This window comes from Xiphophorus hellerii, chromosome 11, assembly GCF_003331165.1.
Source record: "Xiphophorus hellerii strain 12219 chromosome 11, Xiphophorus_hellerii-4.1, whole genome shotgun sequence".
NCBI lineage: Eukaryota > Metazoa > Chordata > Actinopteri > Cyprinodontiformes > Poeciliidae > Xiphophorus > Xiphophorus hellerii.
In genome coordinates, this window is record NC_045682.1 from 21,821,438 (window position 1) to 21,844,999 (window position 23,562).

Here is a 23,562-nt window from a genome sequence, read left to right on the forward strand (position 1 = left end):
AGAAGTTAGTTCTGTTCCATCATTTTCATTACAGGTCAAAATTTAATAAAACCGCTACAAAATTTCCTTCCAATTTGGCTTATTTCCTAGAAAAACGGGTCAGTTCCAAATGACCTGTCGAGATGTTTCTGTATGTACCCCCTTATGACCTGTAACTAAACAGACTTATGACTAAACATAAATCAAAGCATTTTATTATCTAGCAGTGGAAGCTGCCATTTTACAATATGTCCTACATCAACTAACTACAGAGAAACTAATACATTTGTAAAATATGAGCATTTAGCAATATGTACCAGTATATTGCTATACTGGTACATATTATCCAAACTGTACCAGTATAGCAATACTGGTCAGAATGGTCAGATCTTTTTAGCTTTGATCTGTCAGATCTTTTTAGTTTTGATCTGTGTGGAGTTTTTGAAACTCAGAATCAGATCACTCTTTGTCCCCGCTGTGAACTGAGCTGATTAGTAAACTGTTTCATCCCCAGAGAAGCTTCCTGTTTTGTTTTTTCCCACTCTCACTGAAGGAAAAATGAAGGTCGGTGAAACTGATTAGATTAGCTTGCCATGTGGTTCACTTATTGATAATAGTTGAGCTCAATTCATTCAGGAAATCTGGCTTGAGGCAAGTAGGTCAATACAAATTTGTTTAAATTTTAAGATATTGCTTGTTCTGCTTTATCAGTGCAAGGTGGACTGATAGAACTATTCTATGATATGACAAATGTAATAAAGGTCCAGTAATATACTTGGTAATTTTCTTACTATTTATTACTTGTCAAAATGCATATGCAGAATCTGACAAGACTCTTTTATTGAAATGTTTTGTTACTTTAACCACTTATGTGCTACACATGCCTTGAATAATTTTTAGTATTGGCCATTGTTTTCTTGAACAGGGGGTTTCCTGTTTTTCTGTGGAATAGTGAGCTATTCTAGTTTTATTTTAGAGGAAGACAAAATGATGAGAACAACTTTCAAATCAATGGGTTCTGTGCATGTTGTGGAGTGTGAAGGTTAGGCTGAGGCAAAATTTTAATAGGCCATTGATTCTAGACACATTAAGATATATTGGGATTTTTTAAATCTCCAGGGCTCAATTTTGTCATAAAGTTTTAAATTAATGTATCATCCAGTTCACATCTCTCAAGTTGTTGATTCACTTTTGTGAAAAAAAAAAAATAAATGCATGATTTTTTTTCAAAGTATTGTATATAACCATTATATATGTGGTCAAATAAGGGACATTTGATAAGCAGGGGGACAGCTTTTTTAGTTTCAGCTCTATGCTAGTTGCAGATGCATTCTTCCATATCTTTGTGACATTGTTTGAAGTCTTTTTAGTCTATTTGGTGAATAGATTAGGAAATAATGCTTTCTCTAGCAAAGTTTTGCCATTTTACTTTATTTATTTCTCTATTTCTCTGGTGACACACTACACAACACCTTTAGCCCATAAAAATAGTCTAATAGATAACTAGCAGGGCTGTTACTGGTATGATTACAGATGTTTGGACTGAAGGTAAGATTAGTATCCGATGAGCCACAGTAGTTTAAACTATTTCATGTATTAATCGAAACTATGAAATTGTTAGATGATGAAATAACTACACGTGTTCACATTTTGAGAAATGTCTAAGTGTAATTATTTATAAACTGACCTGTGAATACATTTGTTTATTTATTTATTTTAATTTCATGGCACTTATCCTTATCCTAAAAGAGTTTATTTAAATAAATTGGATTGTGGCACTATGGTCTCATCCAGTAATTATCGGTTATTAACATAACATTTCAAGTATGGTTGGACTGGAGTTAAGGACAGTAATTCGTTTTATTTTTAATGGAAATAAAATCCGGGAGAAGATCAAATGAATGCGGTCTGCTAACTGTCGAGTGACTGAGGGCAGATGGCACGCGCTCTTCAACTCAAACGCTCTCGTGCTTCAGTATCGCTGGATGTCGGTGAAACATTTTATCAGGCTGAAGGGGAGCGTTATTTTACCGCAGTTCCTGCTGTACGTAAGAAATTGGAACGAAATAATGTGTTGGCTTTCGCAAACAGGGTACGTAAGTACAACATTATTTACTATATTCGAGCACTGCGTACTATGTTTACCACAGCTCACGCGTAATAGTATGACTTGCATTTATAAATAAGCGATAGTCGTGTGTTTAAAAGACCTAAAGCTGCATGTTATTTGGTTTGACGGCAGTCTGTCTAAAAATAGCTCCTGGAATTCAATGTTTGTCGGCTAAATATTTTTTTATTAATGTTGTACATTTTATAACCTTTTGTTCTGTTTCCATAAGAAAAGCTACACGCGTTTTGAATAATAAAAAAAACTTTATAATATTGCAGTATTTGACTTAATTCTCTATTATATCTTTTAGTCAATGCTTTTGTTATTTGTTTTTTTCTCACAACACCCACCCAAGTTAGTTAATTGCACGTGTAGTCACAGTAAAAGTGCACATATTGTGCAGCTATTGTTTTCTACTTTTATTTGTAAATTTATTTTTCTATGTGTTTATCTGTTTAATCTTTTAGGTAGTATTTTTGCCTGAGAGTTTACTGTCCATTGTCTGTTCTTAACAGACTACCTGCTCTTTTAATTGATTAAAAAGTGTACTTAAGGATATCAGTAAAGGGACCTGAACTAACTGTACAGATGCCATAGTACTGTGAGCTTATATGGCATTTAAGACATTTTAATCCTAATCCTAAAGTTTTGTGGTGATAAAAATCTTGGATATCTCAAAGGTTAGCAAAAATATAGATTTAGCATTTTTTATATAGTTCCACATAGCTCACTACACAGTTAATGTGCCCCATTGAATTCTGCTAAAACATTTTTTTCTTTCTTCTATTACCATGCAAAATGATGCATTCTATAATACCATCATTTAGGGCTGTACCATATTGGAAAATCATGTGATGGCGATAATATCAATAAATGTTGCGATGACAATATCAGTTTTGATATATACCTGCTTTCTTTTTTCTCAATCTTTGCTTCCTACTATATGTGACCTTTATTTTTAACTGGGGCTTAAAATCACTACCTGTGCCTGAGATAAACTACTTTATTTAAGCAATAGAGAACACCAATCAAAAATATGTGCAATCGCCCATAAATAGAACTTTGTCTTCGTTTTGAACAAAGCCCTCCAAAGGAACTTAAGCTAAGTTGTGACGACAACTCCTTATTCCCATTGTGAGTTTAAAAGGAAGAGGAGGACCAACCTAAAAAACCAGAAAACTGGTGTTTGTTGTTTCGTACTATGAGCTTCCTGTTTTCCGTAGCTCAGTAGAAAGAAAACCTCTTTTCAATGTCTTTGTCCATTTGAGATTGTAGCCTTTGTGAATGGTTGTGTGTGTTTTTTTTAAACAATTAAATTTTTGATCTGTGATTTATAGATGTGAACGATAGATGTGAGATGGTCATTTAGTGTGGAAGTAAGAGGAGAAACAGACATCGGAATGCCACAGCGTGTCTTGCTGCTGCCCTTCCTTCTTGTGCTCATAGGATATGGTGAGTGTCGCAAAGACTTTCATCTTTATCTTTAGTGTGTATTTGAAAATGTAATGTCATTTCTTTGTCTAAAATGCAAAGGATGCATGGCTTCTAAATACCATAGTACAAATGTTCAGTCCCTGAGACTATCATTTAATAAGGTGGGAAAAAAAGTTGAGCTTAAAACAGATTGTGATGATAAAGTGATGCACTGCAATGAGGAGAAGGCTTCTACCTGCTCCATCTTTATTTCGTTGAAAGTTACTATGTGATATTGTGGTTAGAGAAACAATGAGGGACATACTGTCATTAAATAATCAAAAAGTGATGTAATGTCTATCTTAAAAATTTTGATGCCCACAAAAGGCTACAAAAATTATAGAATTCTGTTTATTTATTTTTTATGAAACTTTCTAACATGTGCTAGCTTGGATTGATTGGATATAGGTTTGCTATTTGCATTTCTTTGTAGATGTAAAGGTTCATGGCATAATCCAAATTTTCCCTTATTTCTTGCTCTTTGTAGGCAATCACCATCAATACACAAGGACCTCTAGCAGTGTAACCAAACCTCAGAATGATGCTTCTACCGTACTTTGTAGCTATGTTTTTTTGTTCTGGGGTTTGAAGCCTTTTATTGACTCCTCCAAACATATTTCTTGCTGTTGTGACCAACTAGTTAATTCTTTTTCTCATCCGATTGTCACATTTTCCAGGAGAAGACTTTTGGCTTGTCCAGTTGAATCTTATAGAATCTTTTTATCTTTAGAATGCATAACTAAAAGTTATTTTACCAACAATGCAGAGGTATAGAGAATAATTCTAAATATCTTTTTCTTTGCTCTTTTTCTCTTTTTCAGCTTTTGCAGGGCTCAGTATTTGGCCCTCTTTCCATGAGGCACTTAGCAATGGGAGTGTATTTGTGGACTTTAGCACAACATCAAATAACAGCACCATCATCAACATGAGCCTCTCTCTAGTCAACATGGAAACCAATACTTCAATTCTTTCCCGGACCCTCCCCGGCAACCCACTGGTTGGTAGGGAGGAGTTTGATTGTTCCTGCTTCCTGTATGCAGGAACTTTCCGGTTCCTGCTGAGGCAGACAAGCATCACCACTGTTTTTCATGCTAACAGAACAGATGTCAGCAGCACAGAAAGCTCAGCCTCCTGGTGGAGCTCTGAACTGCAAGTGCAGTGGCCCACTTTTCACATTTCTGTGGCGAAAGCACGAAACCACTCTGAATATTTTCAGGTAAAACAAACAGAAATTTAGTACATCAAGCATTTTTTTGCCTGTTTACTGTTGTACAGTCAGATAAAAACCCCAATAATTTCCATACCTCTCTTTTGTTGGTTATTCGCAGGTTGTGTTATCCTCTAATGAACACTTTCAGGCTTGCTCCAGAGGCACTGACTCTGCCCTCTTCTTAGAAGTGAGTTATATGGAGTACAACCAGATCGGACAAAGTACCATTGACAAAGTTCGAGCTCAAACACGGAAACCAATCAAGCCGCTTCGTTCGCAGAGCGTTGAGCTGCCCTGTGCTTTCCCGTTCACTGAGAGAGACTTCTTACGAGTGGCTCTGCGATCCCCTCACACAGTACAAGAAGTGAAGGACTCTGTTCCTCTCTATCTGTCCCGTATTTTCTCCTACAAACTACTGGTGGAAAACGCCAATGCTTATAAAAGTGGCTGCATGGGCACAATGACTGTTAAGATGATATCCCCACCTTGCACTCATGTCAATGGGAAAATACTGCTATATAATGCAGGCCTCGCAAGGCTGGGTGACTTAACTTCCCTGTTGATGGAGTTTAGACCAGAGGAACAATCTTCTTCTTTGCTTGCATCTAATTGGCTCACACAAGGGAAGAATGAGACTGAATTCAACTGCTCTGTTTTTTACCCAGGAAGAAATAAGTATTGCTTCCGCTATGTTTTCAACATCAGTCAATCCCGTAGTCCAGCACAGACATGTCTGGTGGTTTACAGAAGAGCAGGTGAGATTTAGTTGATTAGTTTTGTTTCCATATGAAATATAAATAGGCAAATTTGATTTTTATAGATCCACAGTGTCAGTGAAAGGCAAATATATATTTAGCAAATATTTAGCTTAGTTCATAAAACTAAGCTACCATTCTAAAACTTTGTAATCATCTTAAATGTAAATGTGAATGTGCTGAAAGTGTATTATGATGCAGTATACTGTGTGGAGGTTTTTCTCTAGCATGGACGAGAATCTGGTTAGAGTTGATGGTACCTAAATACAGGGTAATCAAGGAAGAAGACCTGTTAGAGCTTTCTATGGCTGAACACAGGACAGAGGTTCATCTTTCCTATTGAGCCATGCCCCCACATATACCCAAAACTGCAATAAAAGAATTTAAATGAAAACTTTCTTCTTTTTTTTGCCTGGACTAGAATCAAATTTAGTCCAGAACTAGATTTGATTCTGAATCTGTGACAAGCTTTAAAAATAGACGATTTCCATCCAGTTTGACTGATTATAAGATACGTACAAAAAAAAAAAAAAGCAAAAAAGCAAATTAATCTTATGATGGTGAAATCTGACAGAGACATAGGACAAACAAATTGACAAGTTGACTTTATTTGTGTTGGTTGAGCACATAAAATCCAAATAACATACATTAAAAACTGTGTTTGCAACATGACAAAAGGCGGAGGAGGTTAAGGGGTATAATACCATAATTACACTATATGTGTGTTTAATTTTGCGTTGCAGAATCTTGGGGACCCTGGCACCCATGGAGTGTTTGCAGTGCGACTTGTGGAGAGGCAGTGAGGGAAAGAGTTCGAGAGTGTTTGCTGCCCTCTGGTGTGCGAGGCACGCAGTGCACTGGCATGATGAAGGAACAATCTCTATGCTCCCTGGAAGACTGTGATAGTAAGTGCTGTTAAATCAATTTTTTATACAAATATGTATTCTCTAAAGCAGTGGTTCCCATGTTTTCTATAATATCCTATTGACAGAAAATTGCCTGGAGCTATTTTAGTTACATTAAGGTTACATCTCCTAGATTTTATTGGAGTTACCAAAACTGGAATCCAATTGAAAATAGAGCAAAAATAAAATAAGACTTCTCAGCTATAATACAAAATTAAATTATATTGCCTGTAAGGCTTACACATTTTTAATTAATTATCTTAATAATTCATGAAAATACTTTTCACAAAAACGTGAAATGCAATGACTTGAGTAAATGAGCACAGAATGGTTTCTTGTGGAAAAGAAGGGGGCAAGAAGCAAACATATTTTTATCTTTTTTTTCTTTCTTATTTTTTTTACTACTGTAACAATTATATAAAAAACATTTTTTATGTGTCCTGACCCCAACTTTGGTAACCGCTGTCCTGGAGTCCAGAGTGGGTATAGAGTTGAATTTAATATATTATATTATATTATATCCTTGTAACTAATTTAAATATTATGTTACTTTCCTTTTACTCCTTAGTGCTATCTTCTCCATCTCCATCTCTTCCCTCTGTACCTGTGAGAGCATCCCAGCTTGGTGGAAACATGATTGTGGTGTTAGGTATTTCCCTCTGCTTGGCAGTGATCATGGCAACAGTTGTTGTGACTGTGTGGAGGAAGCTTTGCCAAACCCCTCAGTGTAGCTCAGTCCACAGAGGCTCCATTCATTCCCCTGGTGGGCGCAAACTTTCAGATGAGGCCTCCATCTGTGGCCATAGCCTCCAAAGGCCCAGCCTCTCTGATAGTCATTGCCCATCGGGGGCAGTTGTTCCCCAAAAAGAGAGACCCTCGCTCGGAGTGCAGCCTCTCTCACCACAGGCACTGAAATCACTTTCACAGGATCCAGAAAGACTATCTCCCACAGGTCAGAAGGTGCTACCACCAATATTTGGGTATGTTTACATATTTTTTCTATCAATATTTTTTTTATCAGTGTTTAATTATGTTTGTCCCATCTAGCTTTAGTAAACAAGACACCATATTCTTTGTAGCTATCGTTTGGCTCAGCAGCAGCTGAAAGAGATGAAGAAACAAGGGTTAAAAGAGGCCACACAGATGTACCATGTCTCTTCAAGCCCTGTCCATGATACTGTGGTAGAGACCTGCGCCTCACCCACCACCTCACCAATTCCTTCACCTACTGAGTTTGCTTGTTCTGCCCTTCCCTTGGGTTTGCAGGACAATGTCAACCACAGCCATTTTTGTACATCGACTCCCTTATCTGGGACATTGGGGGTCACATCAGACAGACTGAGTCCAAGGGTGGAGATAGTTTTGGGTCCTCCTCCTGTCTCTGGGAGGAGCTCTAAATGGCGTGACCGCACAGCTGACTGGGTGGAGATGGTAGAGAGGAGCAAGATGCCCAGTCTTAGGGGAGAAGGAGATAAAGCATCGGCAAATAGTTTCCACAAGAATCCAAACTTCAGACGGACCTCCAGTTTTAGTGACACCAAACTCCTTTCGACTTCTTCGGCTCAGTCCACGCAGTTTAGAGAAAGGAGCATGACCCAGGTCATCCACCCATCTTTATTACTTTTTACCTCAATTTTTATCCAGTTTATATACTCTAAAATATATTGACTCAAGATCAATAAAGATGTGATTCCACATTGTCCTTTTCAGGTGGGATCGCGGACGCTTCCAGAAGGAAGTTCTTGGACCAAAGAAAGATGGGAGAGACAGCCTCACCCGTCGTACCCCATCCCAGAACATAGAGTCTCAGACTGGAGTACTACCAAACCCCAGAGTAATGAGCAGAGGAAGGTTTGGATGGGGACAGCACATAATAGTCAAGTCAAGCACACTGGAACAAACACTAACAATATTTCAACATCTGAGAAAAATGCTAAAGACTTTAGTGGCAGAGGTGAAAGAAAGAGGCTTGCCGACCCTGACGGCAGAGGTGGAGAGTTGGTCTCAGGGATTGGTGGTCCATCCCTTACACATCCTTGGTCTCATGAGGTGAAACAGCTGGGTGTAGACCGAGCTGAGCGGGCTGAGCAGAACTGGAACCGCCGTGGCCCATCACCTATCCAAAGGAACATCCTGGCCCGGAAACTGAAAGAGGCTCAGTCCTGCTCTGGAGCCAAGGGACGCCAGCGCAGTTCCAGCTTTAACGTCTCATCATCTGATCGAAGGAAAGATTGGTGCAACTCTCTGCCAATGTCTAGAGACCAGAGCAGCAGCGGTGGCTCCCCCTACAGGCTAAGTGAGGTGGAGCAAAGGATGCTGGACTTGGATCTATCCCCAAATTTTGTACAGGAGAAGCAGTAGAAAGTCAGTTATTTTTACAATATTATGTTAACAATTTGTATATGTTGAAAGAACAAATAGAACAACTAACTCTTTAACATTTTTAATGCATTACTTTTAATATTTCCATGGTATAATGAGCACATTCACCCTTCTGCAAGGTTAAACACCAGCTAGATTGGTGATAGATTTCAAGATGCAATAAAAAAAAAAAGGTTTATATCAACTGTAAATCTACAGTTTCAGCAATGCTGTGAAGTCTCAATGCTTATTACAGTAACAATTGGGGTGTGCTGTTGTTCAGGCAGGGATTTTGTATTCTAATTTGTGTAGTAGTACATATGCAGTATTGAACTGCAATTGTGTTCAACAGCTGACACAGTGCCTTTGATTGGGGTTAAGAGGGCTGAAGACAAATACATTTTCAAATTCATACATTTTTGAGAACCACATATCATTTTCTTCCATTTCCTAAGTATGCTATAATTAATGTCTTCATCACATAAAATCACATTGAAATACATGAAGTATGGGGTTTTAACATAAAATGTGAAAAAAGTTGAGGGGCATGAACTCTTTTGCAAGAGTAGGAACACTGGTGAAACAATGAAGCTAAAATACTGTTTGTTTAAAAATCTGGCAATTTTACATTCTCAGAAATGCTCACTGGAAAAAAAATAAAATTATGTTTTGTTGATTTTAGCTATAATTTGAAGTTGAAGCAAAGGAAGTAATTAAAATATAATGAATAAATTTTTTTAAATACCTTGTTTTCTTTCATTTTAGACAGAAATCTAGGATTTTTAAATGTCCCCTGCTCCACTTCCTGCACTATCCAAAAAAACCAGGGGGCGCACCTTCATAGTGGTGTGTCTAAGAGAGTACCAGAGGCCTTTCCAAGTCCCCCACACCACACCATTGTCATACTCAGCCTTGTATTTCCCCCTCCCATAGAACTTGCCATTTAGGTTGGCTGCATGACACCTGCAGATAGAAGGCAGTTTACAATCTTAAACGAACAGTTTAATATCTTCTGAGACGCATTTTTATGTGAATAGAAACTGAAGAAAATACCTGTTGAACCACCAACCAGCCTGATTCTCTTTGGCACAGCTTCCCTGAAGGAAGCGGTCATTATCCTGAAAATAACAATTTTCATCAACATGATTTGTGCACCATAAAAAATACAATCAGTAGCACCTGAAACCTAAAACAAAGTAGTGCAGATGGCTGACCTGATCTCCAGTGCTGAACTGCATCCCACTAAGGCTGGAAGACCACTGCTCCACCATTCCTCCACCACCAGTCAGAGCATCACCAGCTTTCCCACTGTACTGCCCGTACTGGAGACGATACTTATCCTGGAGGGAGAATTTGTAAAAGGCTCAGTTATATTATATTATAGTGTTTCTCCAGAAAGTATAGTTACATAACAATGCTTTTGTGATTACAGCTTCATCTGTGATCCTGAAGTTCTCATAAAATGCAAAACTTCTCTTTCCATCCCAGTCCATGAGATCAATCTTCACCAGGTTTTTATCTGCAGGGAGACAAAAAAGGGAAATTCAATTTTTTTTTATACATATCATTAGGCATTTACGGGAATACAATGGATCTCAAAAGTGTGCATAACCCTGCTATACCTCAAAGTTTGTGTGAATTTTAAAAAAAAGATATTTAAAAAAAAAATTCACACTAAAATGTGCAGGTAGTGTGTATAATTCACTTGAAAGAATAATCTTTTAAGGGAAAAAAAACCTAAAATAAGAAAGCTACAATAACCTGGCAGCCTGGAGGTGCACACTCTTAACCCCTAGCTTAATGCTGTCACAATTTTGCCTCAAAGAAGCACATAGCTAAAGTGGCTTATGACCTGCCACTCATGACTGCTAAAGAAGAACAATACTTACCAAAGTTTATATACATTATGCCTTATTTAGCTAATTTACATACCTACTTTGCAAGACCTAAACCTCTAATTTAATCTTAAAAATACTTGTGTGCACACTTATGCAACTAGGTCTTACAGCTTCTCTTTTCTTTTCCCTGAAGAAATTGGTTTGTGTCAGTTGAATAGTAAAAGATATATCTCATGTGAAAGATGTTTTCTTCATATTCTTTATATAGTTTAATTTTCTTTTTACATCACAGATACCAGATTTTTACAGATACCAGCTTTTTACAAAAGCTGATATCGCAATAGAAACGTATAAAAATTTGAGAATCACTGTCTCAATAACATAATTACCATTGTTTCTAACCTTCTGACAGTAGAGCATTCATGTGCTCATTCCCCAACCAAAACTCATCATTCCACAGTTTGAATTCTCCAAAACCATCTCTGTAGTCCACCCAGTCTCTAAAAGAAGGATTGAATTGATATTTTACTTCAGACAGATCTGCTGCCTGTGAAGATTTTCTTCTTTTGCAACTGGAGAATATCAGCTATTTATCTGGTAAGGTAAATAGTACCTGTTAAAGTCAACTTTTCCATGCCGACGCCTCTGAAACACTGTCCATCCTCCTCCGTCCTCCATATCACAGTAGACTAAAAACGGCTCCTGGTGTAACTTGGGTCTGATGCGGTAAAAGCCGCTTGGTGATCTCAGCCTATCATAAAGTTCGGAGCAGTCTAGGAAAACAAGATTGAAAAGATTTTAATATAATGATGAAAATGAATAGATAAAAACAATGAAAAAAATCTTATTTTTGTAAAATATTGTAACAAAGGGAAGAAAACAAGTATAAGTGAAAAACAAGTGTTACTTAAAGAAAATATGAAATGAAATAGATATTGGTTAGTCAGTTACTGTTGTTATTATTAAAGTATAATTTTTCATGTCATTTTGTTTGTTTCTGTGTGCTGTAGTTAATTATTCTTTCCATGTGTGCAGGTTATATGTTTAGAATCGAGTAATATAACTGATATTAATTCCTTTCTTACCTTTGTCATGGACAATCAAATTTCCAGCTGGAGGAATAGGTTTCATCATTTTGTTGTCCAAGGTGTTGTTTTTGTTTACATCGGGTGCCGGGTCAGTCTGAGGTTTACTGTCGGATGCAGAAAACTCAAGCGGTTTGAAGTATCTGTACATTTGGAGATGCTCGGTCATCCAAGTTGTGATCAGCAATTTATTCTCTAGTTTCCTTATGTTAGTCTTGAGAGCTGCAGCCTCTGGTCCGCATGGATCAGTTTCCTGAAATAAGAAATTTTACAGTTAGAAATTACAAATGTTTTCAAGATGCAGACATTTGTCTGTTCTGTTGTTGACTCATAACATCGTTTATGGTCAGAAGAGGAGGTATATCCCTTCTGAAAAATGCTGTGAAGTACTTACGAAAAGCTGCCCAGGAGCTGCTATGGTTGAGCAGACCAGATGCAGTAGCAACACTGCTACGGTACTCACCAATAACACGCTTCCAGTAATATTTGTCTAAAGAAAATTTACAAATTATTGACCACATCTAACAGATTCAAACACTTTTTATGAAACAAAACTGCTTCAAGCCTACCTTCATTTCACAACACTTCCCTTTTGTTTTCTCCATATCATATGTTCTTTCATCTCTAAAACATGTCAGTCTTATTTATAGGCTGGGTTGGTTCTGCATGGATCACATTAGGTAAATCAGACCTGAACATTCCAGACAAATGCTGAACTTGGACCAGCTTGATTTCTTTTTTTCATTTTGTTACTCAAAAATGGCAGTGGTTCTAAATCATGCCTAATCCAAGAATTCACCATGTCCTATTGGACATGAAGTACTGAAAATTCTTCACATGCTGTTCTAGGGAGGGAGTTTCTTTTATTATCAAGCAGGCATCCCATTAAAATACAGTCATGATTGTTACATTTTGGAAAGGGATGTAATAGCACAAAACAATTCAGTCTCAAAACAGTGTTATTTAAAATTCTGCACATATAAGGAACATTAATAAAAAATAAAAACATAAAAACATGGGAAAGTCAATGGAAATACACAAACAAAATGTATGTAACCCACTGGAGTTTCTCAAACTACAAACTACAGGTGTTGTTCTCATTGTTGTTTACTTGTGTGAAGATCTAAAGGTTAAAAGATATACAGTAGGCAGTGCTTAAAATGATTCCAACTCTACTGCAAATTATCTTTGGCACACTGTAGTGCACATGTATTGAGAAGCCATTTTTCTAAATAATATTATTTCTGTGATAGAACTTCATATCAGCCACTAGAGTGCTCTCTACTGCCACACTCCGTCGAGTTTAATTCAGTGGTCAGTCATTTTACCTGCAAGTAAATGTCCTCTTAAAGCCGCAGTACATAACTTGCAATATTCCTATTTTTGTTAAAAGTGTCACCATTTTGTGATTGTATAATTTGGGTCAGATAACCTGTGCAATATATGAACACTTGCTATCAGGCAAATTTTCAGCCTGCAGAAGATAATAATAGATTTTATTTATAATGCCCAAAAGGTTAGTGGCCTTTAATGTTAGTACTTGTTGATTATGGGGTTCCATTCGTCCCAAAAATATGTATACCGGTGGTATGTAAGGTGTGTATGTAGCTCCCATATATCATAATGTGTATAAGGTTTTGGGGTGCATTGATACAGGTAGGAGTAAATGTTATGGAACACATTTTGTTTCAAACACATGTAGCCTAATCTTTTTACTTTGTTTAGGCTACAAAAAAGTATTATTTTTTTAGTAATACAAAAATATGTAAAAAAAAAAAAAAAAAATAGCATAACAAGAGTGTTTGAGTTTCAGTTTTAATTCATGCTAATGTTTTGTTCTGTTTTGCAAAAACTACCCACATGTGTTGCATTCAGCTGAAGAAGCAAACGAGGAATACTGAAAATATGACCATGAAAAAACTCCGTGTGTTTGGGAATGCACTTAATTAGAACCAGATGTGTCAGAGAGCAGGGAGAAGCGAGAGGATCGTGGTCTATTTGTTGGCCTACTTTTTGAAGTTTCAGGTGGTGTAAATAGCTTTGTGGGGTAGATTTATGGGCAAGTTCAGTCTGTTTTTAACGAAAAAGTAAGCAGAGAGGGAACGATGACTCATAACAGACAAAGGGGCTGAACTTTTTTTTTCTAGTGAAGTCCAGGAAGTCAGAAACTACAAGGCTTGCAAAAAAAATGATGAGGTATAGTGGATGAAAAAAAAAAAAGAATCTGCCCTGTTAACCTTTGAGCTGTCTTTCTTTGTGCTCACAAGAAGTCACAAGACGAAGTGTCGTATAATTTCACGGATGACACTCCTAACGGTAAGCAAGCAGTGCAATTCAGCTTGTTTTCCAGGGTTCAATCTGCTGTTTAAGTGTTGACATCTAAAGTCAAAGGTTGGGTGCTAAACAAATGGTGGCTAGAAATTTTAATTTTCATTTTGCGTATCTTTCTTTTTAGCATAACATATTTGTTTTGGCATAAAAAGGACCACACTTAAGCATCAGTGGATAAATAAATAGATGCGACGTAAATGAATGCGATGCATATATTTGTTTTGTTTTAGAGCAGAAAGGAGCTGCTGTAACCGCGTTGCAGAAACCGAATTGAATGTGGTTTGGCACGACTTCAGTCCAAATCAGAAACTCCCCGGTCCAGACAACTCCAGGAACACATTCATCATGTCCGTCTACTTCGACCCAGGACCAGATCCAGAAGTGAATGGGTAAGAAAGCAAAATTTATTTCATATGTTCTTGGTGGGTTCTACTTTTGATTTTTCTGATTTAAAGAAAAAGCAGAAGGTGTGATTGTGGTTAACTGACAGGTGCAATAAAAAATCGGAAAGTGACTCATAGCCTAAACCCAAAGTGGTGGGTTTTATTCTGCTAATTATGAGAATTATGGCGTAGACCTTTTGATATAATATAGTTTCTCATAAATATTAAACATTACTTGGTCTTTTTTTTTAAAAAAAATGACCAGTCAAGCAGTGGCGGCTGGTCCATAGGGGGCGCTGCCCTACCTGATGTCGGAGTTGGGGGTATCTAAAAATGATTTATTTACATGATTTTAAAAAATGTATTAGCCTAAGTCTGCAGTAACTTTTATATATTTTTTTATATATTTGTTGAAACTGTCATTGTCTAACATTATGGAATAAGACGGTTTATCTGTGAAAAAGAATCAAGCTCCTCCGTCTCCCATCGCTAACTAGAAACAATCAGAGCAGGGTCGAGCTGTGTGGAGCTGCTCATAAAAACTCCAGTTCCCGTCATCCTTCTGCTCTCTGCTACCGCCACAGCTTTTCGTTTCATCAGATCCTGTTATGAATGCTCAAGCTAGTTAGCATAGCCACCGATGACAGCGGATAAACGGTTTTCCTGCAAATTGTTTCTCCAACATTAGCACATTTAGCAGAGCACCTCTTGGCTCTGATTGGTTGTAAATAGCTCAGGGAGGAGGAGGAGGCGGAGATCTATATTTTCATCCATTATCTGTCTCACAGCGTAGTCTTGACAGGTGACAGTTTAAACAAATATGTAGAAACCATATCATTATAAAAGGTATAACATTGATTTTTTTTTCTTCCCCCGGACAAATAGTCAAATTTTGGGGGCGTCCCAGAAATAAAGCTAACTAGCCAATAGTTTGTGGTTACTAGGGCAAAATAATAAACATTTAACCAATCGGCATCGCTGATTGGGGCGCACAGTTCTGCGTTGCTATGGTGTTAAAGTGGATAATGGCGACGATGGCAGCCGAGGGGAGGGTTTTACTGACGGCTGGTAAGCTTCAGCTTCTGTTCCCCTGTATTTTTTTTATTAGTTTTAGCAACCAAATTTCTCTGCTTTTTTTCTACTGTCTGAAAGACAGAAAAACTAAACAGATGCTATTATGTGTTCATTGCTGATGATCAGTTATTGACGTAGGATTTATGCTCATATTACTCTGGTTAGCATAATGCTAACCAGCAGCATTAGCTGCTCTAGATAAATACTAAGATTTCTCTTTTTTTATTTTTAACATTGATGCTGCTGCTCTTATAATGCTAATGTTTGGTTTACAGTCCTGCTCACCATTATTGGCACCCCTTCATGTTTTGCATAGCTGAGTGAATATCTTCAGAAATAAATGGAAATGTTCAAAACTTAAATCAGCAGTATCTTTCAATTTGAGGTCCAAAGTAATTTAACAAAGACAATTACCATTTCAACATAAATATTTTAATTGCAAAGGACAAAACAGAAAACCAGCATGTGCACTAATATTGACACCCCTCCTTAATATTTGGTTGCACAGCCTTTGGCAGCAATGATGGCCTCCAAACGTTTCTTATATTCATCTATAAGCTTCTTGCACTTCTCGGGTGGCATTTTCTCCCAGACTTCTTTTGCAATATGCTCAAGCTCTTGTACATTTGCAGGGTTCCTTTCTCCAATGGCAGATTTCAGCACCCTCCGAAGATTTTCAATTGGATTGAGATCAGGACTCATTGCTGGCCATTTTAAAACAGTCCATTTTTTCCCTTTCAACCATGCCTGCGTGCTTTTGGAGGTGTGCTTTGGGTCATTATCTTGCTGGAGGACCCAGGATCTTCGCCTCAAACCAAGTTTTCTTACGCTGGGCAAGACATTTCGCTCTAGAATTGCTTGATAGTCTTCTGATTTCATGATGCCTGTGATACGGTCAAGGCCTCCAGTACCAGATGCCGCAAAGCAGCCCCACAGCATTATGGATCCTCCACCATGCTTGACTGTTGGTATGGTGTTCTTTTCTTTAAAGGCTTCATTGCGCCGTCTGTAAACATATTGTTTGTGTGAATTACCGAAAAACTCCACTTTTGTTTCATCTGTCCATAAAACGTTGTCCCAGAAGGCTTGAGGTTTGTCCAGGTTCTCTTTTGCGAAGATCAAGCGTTCTTTTTTATGTCTTTTCTTCAGCAATGGGGTCTTCCTTGGCCTCCGCCCATAAAGCCGTAAAGTGTGCGCCGTATGGTACTTGTTGAAACAATCACACCAGACTGCTCCAGGCTGGTCTTTAGGTCTTTAGATGTTTGACGTGGTGTTTTTTCCACCATTCGCACCAACCGTCGAAGACTTCTGTCATCAATTTTTCTCTTCCCCCCACGTCCAGGGAGGTTCTTGACCGTTCCATGCCTGGAAAACGTCTTAATAACATTACGCACCGTTGAAACAGGGATACCTAGGTCTTTGGAGATGGCTTTATACCCTTTGGAGGTCTTGTGCTTACAAATAATAGCATTTCTGGTGTCCTCAGACAGCTCCTTTGTCTTTACCATTGTCACATGTGAAGATGGAATAACAGGTGGCTTTTAAAGTACTAACATGATCATTCATTGGTTAATTCATGTCACATGTGTGGAGGCAGTTCATCACAAGTGATCTTTATTTGTGATTTGCAACAGGTGAGCCGAATTGGGTTTTCATACTGATTTGCTGGAAAGGGTGCCAATACCATTGACATGGTAAATATTATGTTTTTCTTTGTTTTCCTCATAATGTTTATCTTTTAAAATGTTTTTTATCATTTGCTGTTTTGCATCAAGCACAAGCTATCAGCAGTAAAATGTTGTTTCACTTGATGAATTTCCTTCAGGAAATATTCCATTATATGTACTTAAACTTCATGGGTGCCAATAATGGTGAGCAGGACTGTATATCCTTTTGTTTGGCAAGTGTCTTTTGGCGACTCAGATCTATTACCATTCATTTTTTATATTTTGCTGAGTTTTTCTGATTGCCAGATAAATCCGGGGGTTTGCTTGGTTTTGTGGTTTAGCAGATCCTGAATAAGTCCTTCTGATTTGGGGGTTAAGTGTATGTTAGTAGTTGATTCAGTATTAGCTGTTGACACTAATTTAATAAGTAAATTATTTAAACTTTTAGCTTATTTAACTCTTTATTTTGCTGTATCAATGATGTTCTATTATTGTGGAATTGCAGTCATTTTCCTACCGTTCATTTGAATCTTTATACTGTACTACCAAGATTTTGTTTTCACCAATCAGGCATAATGATGACAGGGTCTGTAAAGGAGGTATTGGTATTCTTAAAAGTACGAGGCCGTGCCAATTCTTAATATAAAATGAAATCTGCATGTTCAAAAAGTTTTAGTACATGTGATCTGAAATTTCTTGATTATATGGTAGCTCTGACTTCCATCTTTAGACTTTTTCAGACTTTATTCATTCTTCATATTTTTTTTTTTCCTTTCTGTTTGTCAGAAACATTACGAAGATGGAAGACGCTAAAGTAGAGATTGATGATGGAAAGGAGAAGAGTTTGGAGCCAGACACGATGAACCAGTAAGTAATTTGCAGCATTCTGAAAATTAGTGGTCAGATTTGCACAGAATTACATTTGATGAAAATCCTGCTTCCCCTCTCTCCCCACTCTCTCCTTGTTTTATAGGAAGATTCGGAAAATAATCACTCCATTTGTTATGTCCTTTGGGTTTCGGTGAGTTATTTTGCGGTGAATTGTAATGCATGTTTTACTGCATTCTTGTTGAAAGAAGTGCTAATCTTTCCCTAATTATGTTTTTCTTCAGTGTATTTGGAATGATCCTGATTATTGTGGACATTGTTCTCGTCATTGTGGACTTCACGCTGCACACTAATATTATAGAAGTTGTGTCACTCGTCATCTCCTTCTTCTTTCTTGGTGATGTTCTCATGCGTGTCTATGTGGAAGGGTGAGAAGAAAAGCATTAGAATTAACCTTTGTAGTCAAAGTAAGAACTCATGATTAGAATCAGTTACTTGTTTCTATCTTCTCTATATGAATGATTTCATAAAAACTTTCATCATTAAAGTGCTTTCCTATGAACGTGGGAACAGAGAATGTTCAAGAGGGATGCAAGCTTTCCCAAGCTCCTGTGTCAGCAGAACAGTGTGTTTAGCTGTTGAGCAGGAAATTGTGAAAAGGAAGCTGTACAGGAAATGTGTGGCATGTCTTGGGCTGATTCTTTGGAATACTAGTGCAGAGTCACTCAGTACATCCAGTCCGTTTTATCAACAAACAACTCAACTGTACAGCTTATGCTTTTTTGTTGACTATTAATCTCTTTTGGCTCTCTTTTAGCTTCAAAGTTTACTTCAGCTCGAAGTTGAACATTATGGATGCGTGTGTTGTCGTCATCACGCTGATTGTCACCATAGTCTATACTTTCACCGACCTTACAGGGCCCAGTCTCATTCCCAGGTGGGTGTTATCCCTCCTTAGCTAATTACTATGAAACATTTTTAGCTATTTTGCATGTAAAATATTGTAAAAAGAAAAAAAAAAACTCCTAAAAATTGCATTTAAAGCTTTACAATCTTTTTGTCAATTTGTCCATATTACAAACGAGTGGAAGTCATTGTTTCATGTTCTAAAAATGCAAGATTAGCATTTTGCTGCTTTTAAGATGGTTAAATATTACATGTATTAGCTGTGATGTAATTTTGTTTACATCGTTTTTATCTTCCTGAGAAGCATTTTTAATTGTATAAGGACGCAGGACAAAAGAGGCTTGCCATTTGTCAATGTGAGAAAAATATTTCATATTGTTTTTAATCCTTGTTTGACAGGGCTCTGACATTCTTGCGCTTCTTGAGAATAATCATCTTGGTGAGGATTTTCAGATTGGCATCTCAGAAGAAAGAGCTGGAGAAGGTCACTAGGAGGATGGTATGTTTTCTGAAAGCCAGAAAAGAAATAAATGACACACTTATGTACTGTCCCTGTGTTGATAACTGTTGTATTTAACCTTCAGAGAATATTTTTTTCATCCAGGTATCGGAGAACAAGAGACGTTATCAGAGGGATGGATTTGATCTTGATCTTACCTATGTCACAGGTATGAGTGATGTAGGTTTCAGAAATATGTATTAAACTTATTTGGCATCCTTTTTTTTTACATTAATATACAGTAATTGAAAAAAATACTTTAAATCCCATTAAATATTTAGTTAGTTGCTGATGTCTAGCCATCCTTTTTATATATGTGGAAAGGAAACCAAATTTATTGCAGAAAAAAGAACCTTGTTAACCGTAAGGCATTCAGGGGCCAGTAAAATTCTCAGAAACTTTAGTCTAACCAAGAACAACAGGAAACCACTCAGTTTAACCACTGACAAGAAATTAAGCCATAAAGACAAAAGAATGTCCTCACCACACCTACTATTCCCCTCTAGATGTCACCAAAGAGGCTAATTGGTGTTGAAATGTGCTGACACTAACTCCAGAGTTACTTCTGGGCAGTGCACATATCCGCACAGTTAGTTATTGAGAAATCTAATTTTGAAAAAGTTGTGCATTCTTTGAACATTAGTTCCCTAATTTTTGCACAGGTTCTTTCTGGCAAGCTATTGTTTGGCCTTCATGTTTTTTTATTCCTTAGACTTTTAATGTTTTGACCTTGTACGCCCCCCATGACAAATAAACCTGTGGTGTCTTTTTGTGACGCATCAATATGCTCTTTCATATTAAATATAGCAAGAGGCTGCTGTAGGTAACACGAGGAACGTTTTAGAGACTTCTTTTAGTATCTAGCCCATATATTTGTATGTTTCAGTTTTACTAAGATGAATGTAAATATCCATGTGTCCAAATATATTAGAAAAACATGCAGGTTATCATAGGGTGTGTTAATTTGTTCATGTTATCATAGGGTGTGTTAATTTGTTTATGTGACCTTTGGAAGAAAATTTCAGGTGAAATACTTTCTTTGCCCATCTCTCTAGATCGTGTCATTGCTATGTCTTTCCCCTCCTCTGGGAAACAGGCTTTCTACAGGAACCCAATCCATGTAAGTAAAATGGCCATGAACAAAACTATTGAAATACAGTAAATAAGTCCTTGGCCACATTTTATGCTCACCATAAAAAAATGTTTCTGCAGGAAGTTGCGAGGTTCCTAGACACTAAACACGGAGGGCACTACAAAGTTTACAACCTATGCAGTGAGTTGGACTGTGCGCTCATCTCATTCCGCATTTCTTCTTTATGAACCACGTCAACCATGTCAAGTGATACTTTTTATTTTCAGGTGAAAAAGGGTATGACCCCAAGTTCTTCCACTACAGAGTTGAACGGATTTTTATTGATGACCACAATGTGCCCACCTTAACGTAAGTAATTTTCAGTTTGATATTTGGGTTGCAGGTTTTCTTTTATGTTGATCTCATCTTGGAAGTGTTTGCACACTCAAGGTACCTTTTTAAGTAACCTCTAGTTGATAAACATAGGAGTGTATAGACTATTTTATGTTTAACAGCCTGGTAGTTTATCATCGTTTCTTCCTATTGAATTTTACCAGAGACATGCTGAAATACACAGAAAGTGTCAGGACTTGGATGTCTGCTGATCCCAAAAATATTATTGCTATTCACTGCAAAGGAGGGAAAGGTGATAAATGAATCCTACTTGTTTGACTATCTTGGAGTTAGCTGTGTCTGAGTGTCTTTATACCCACCATTTATCATACTGCTGTCCCACAGGACGCACTGGAACCATGGTGTGCACATGGCTCATTGACAGTGACCAGTTTGAGAATGCGGAGGTTAGTTTCTGAATTGTTCAAAGCAGGGTTAATGAATGAGGTGAATATTTTAAATACAGAGCCACTTCCTATTGTCTGTGTGTGTTTGTGCACCAGGAAAGTCTGGAGTATTTTGGTGAGAGGAGGACAGACAAGAGTCGGAGCTCCAAGTTTCAGGGAGTGGAGACTCCCTCTCAGGTGAGAAAAGCAAGAAATGTTTATCTGGTTTATTTAAATTGAACTTGGTTCAAAGGGTTTTACTGAAATCTGGCCTTTTTGTTTCACGCCTGAATAACATTTCCTTGTGTTGGATATAAGGAATGACAAATGAATATACTGTACATTTCCCACATTTGATTGTTTCAGGATTACTTTTCTTCCTAATTTGGTGCTCACAACACATACAATTTTTTCAATTGATCTTTTTTATATGTTTAGAATTATTTGCAATACTTTTATTCATAAGTAAAATAAAAGACATTCATAAGCTGCCATGGTACACATTTGCACCATTTAAAAATTATGACTTAAAACTACAAAATAGCAGGAAATTCTGGTGGTTTTCGTTTTTGTTGAGCATGTCAGATTAGTAATGGGGGCAGGCTTGCAATGAATAAATGGCAATGATCTTCAGCTCACCAGCAGCATATTAGAAAACAATATTTAAGTTTTGTTATCACAGAATCCACCACAATTCATTGTTGCATCACAAAAAAGTTATTCAGTTATGACGAAACATTTTAAAGACTGAGACAAGCAGCAGAATTCTCCTTATCTAGGTTAAATAGAATAAAAATTTTGAAAATAAGGTTTTAAACGTATTTTGTGTACAGAGTAGAGTGTGACGTATGTTTTTCTTTTTTGTTTTGTTTTCTTCCCAATCATTAAAAAAAAACCTAGTTGCTTAAGTATTTGTTCTGTTTGCACCACAGAGCCGCTATGTGGGTTACTACGAGATCATGAAGACCAAGTACAACCGAAATTTGCCTCCATCTAGAAGCCTGAGGATTAAAAGCATCCGGATTCACTCTATAGCAGGTAACCCAGAAAACCTAAGTCTACTCAGATCAACTGCTTCAACAGCACAGGGTTTTTAGTACATGTGTGTTTTCTTGTTCCTGCCCAGGTGTGGGTAAAGGGGATGGCAGTGATCTGAGAGTGAAAATAATAATGAAGAAAAACTTGGTGTTTCAGTGTGTTTGCAGCACACAGGAGAACTGCAAGGTGGGCTTCATTAGACTCATTTGGTTGTGCATCATCATTTAACAGTTGTGTAACTTTATTCACTCTTGGTTGTTTTTCAGGTGTTTCCTGATGCAGGCAGCAATGCTGCAGTAATCAGCCTGCAGAATGGGCCTATGGTTGAAGGCGACGTGAAGGTTATGTTTGAATCAAGTGCGGTGAGTCCTTTTAGAACTTTAACCTGCAAATGTTAAAAGTTGGTGTTTATCCTGACTGTTGCGTTTTTGTCTTTCACCAGGGCCTTCCGAAAGGATATGAAGATGTTCCATTTTACTTTTGGTTTAATACGTCTTTTATAACAGAAAACAAGTAAGTTTCTTTAGCTCGGACAATAATATTTCTAAAGCCTTTACATTCTTCTCAGACCTTAGCAACATCTGACCTTTTTTTTCTTCTATTTAGGCTGTTTTTGTCCAGAGAAGAGTTGGATAACCCACATAAATCTAAAACCTGGAACATATACAAAGAGGACTTTGGTGTCACCATGTTCTTCTCAGATTCTGACTGAAGTAGCTTTAGAAAGAAAAGAGGAACAAAAACATGTAATTTTGGAAAAAGCTGTGAAGAAATTAATGCATTCAACACTAAAGTATTTGCTATAATCTTCCAAATGCCCAGATCTTCCATTTAGATGATTATTCTGATTAGAGCTGGATGCACCTGTGATTAAAATAACAAAGGTATTGCTCTGATGTATGTATGGCACTTGACTATGAAATGTTGGAACACTGATGATTAAACAAGCGATACAAACCTCTAGTGAATCAAACTCTTTCCTGTACGCAACTTGTTTGGACAATGTTTTTCATTTAGGCATCAGGAAAACATTTGCACGGAACCTTTGTTTGTATTCAGTCTTTGACTAGAACAAAATTAAAGTTGCAGTAATCAGTTTGCTTTTATTGAAGGCCTGCTTCTGAGAAAGTGACTAGCTCTACATATTAACAAATATGAATATTGACAACCTAGCTCATTACAGTTAAGTAAAACCTTGCGTTTAAGAGCCACGTCACATAAACCTAATCTAGAACCTGGGCTACATCTACTTTTAACATCCTCTTGAAG

At 37.3% G+C, this 23,562-nt stretch overlaps 3 protein-coding genes across 5 annotated transcripts; 2 read left to right on the forward strand and 1 right to left on the reverse strand.

Annotated features, from left to right (window-relative positions):
* The first annotated feature begins 204 nt into the window (after positions 1–204).
* Positions 205–9,185, forward strand: thsd1 (thrombospondin, type I, domain containing 1). The gene is made up of 8 exons (XM_032575456.1): positions 205–2,071; positions 3,427–3,541; positions 4,384–4,778; positions 4,891–5,527; positions 6,271–6,432; positions 7,001–7,412; positions 7,512–8,031; positions 8,143–9,185. The coding sequence occupies exons 2-8, from the start codon at positions 3,490–3,492 to the stop codon at positions 8,791–8,793; spliced, it is 2,829 nt and encodes a 942-aa protein (XP_032431347.1). The 5' UTR covers positions 205–2,071; positions 3,427–3,489; the 3' UTR covers positions 8,794–9,185.
* Positions 8,866–12,403, reverse strand: fgl1b (fibrinogen like 1B). The gene is made up of 9 exons (XM_032575464.1): positions 12,286–12,403; positions 12,111–12,206; positions 11,717–11,969; positions 11,245–11,404; positions 11,034–11,131; positions 10,224–10,312; positions 10,008–10,133; positions 9,847–9,911; positions 8,866–9,756 (listed from the first exon to the last, which is right to left on the reverse strand). The coding sequence occupies exons 1-9, from the start codon at positions 12,319–12,321 to the stop codon at positions 9,576–9,578; spliced, it is 1,104 nt and encodes a 367-aa protein (XP_032431355.1). The 5' UTR covers positions 12,322–12,403; the 3' UTR covers positions 8,866–9,575.
* A 1,158-nt stretch (positions 12,404–13,561) lies between these two features.
* On the forward strand, positions 13,562–23,256 carry tpte (transmembrane phosphatase with tensin homology). 3 transcript variants are annotated; one of them, XM_032575458.1, is made up of 19 exons: positions 13,562–14,032; positions 14,278–14,436; positions 17,958–18,038; positions 18,145–18,192; positions 18,284–18,427; positions 18,817–18,936; positions 19,305–19,404; positions 19,510–19,573; positions 20,460–20,524; positions 20,617–20,677; positions 20,764–20,845; positions 21,034–21,122; positions 21,215–21,276; positions 21,373–21,453; positions 22,188–22,293; positions 22,382–22,479; positions 22,560–22,655; positions 22,736–22,806; positions 22,900–23,256. In XM_032575458.1, exons 2-19 carry the CDS (start codon positions 14,393–14,395, stop codon positions 23,003–23,005), a joined length of 1,518 nt encoding a protein of 505 aa, XP_032431349.1. In that variant the 5' UTR covers positions 13,562–14,032; positions 14,278–14,392; the 3' UTR covers positions 23,006–23,256. The 3 variants fall into 3 exon arrangements, with proteins under 3 accessions (XP_032431349.1, XP_032431350.1, XP_032431351.1); XM_032575459.1 differs by having other exon boundaries at positions 14,283–14,436; XM_032575460.1 differs by lacking the exons at positions 13,562–14,032; positions 14,278–14,436 and adding an exon at positions 15,417–15,498.
* Positions 23,257–23,562: the final 306 nt, after the last annotated feature.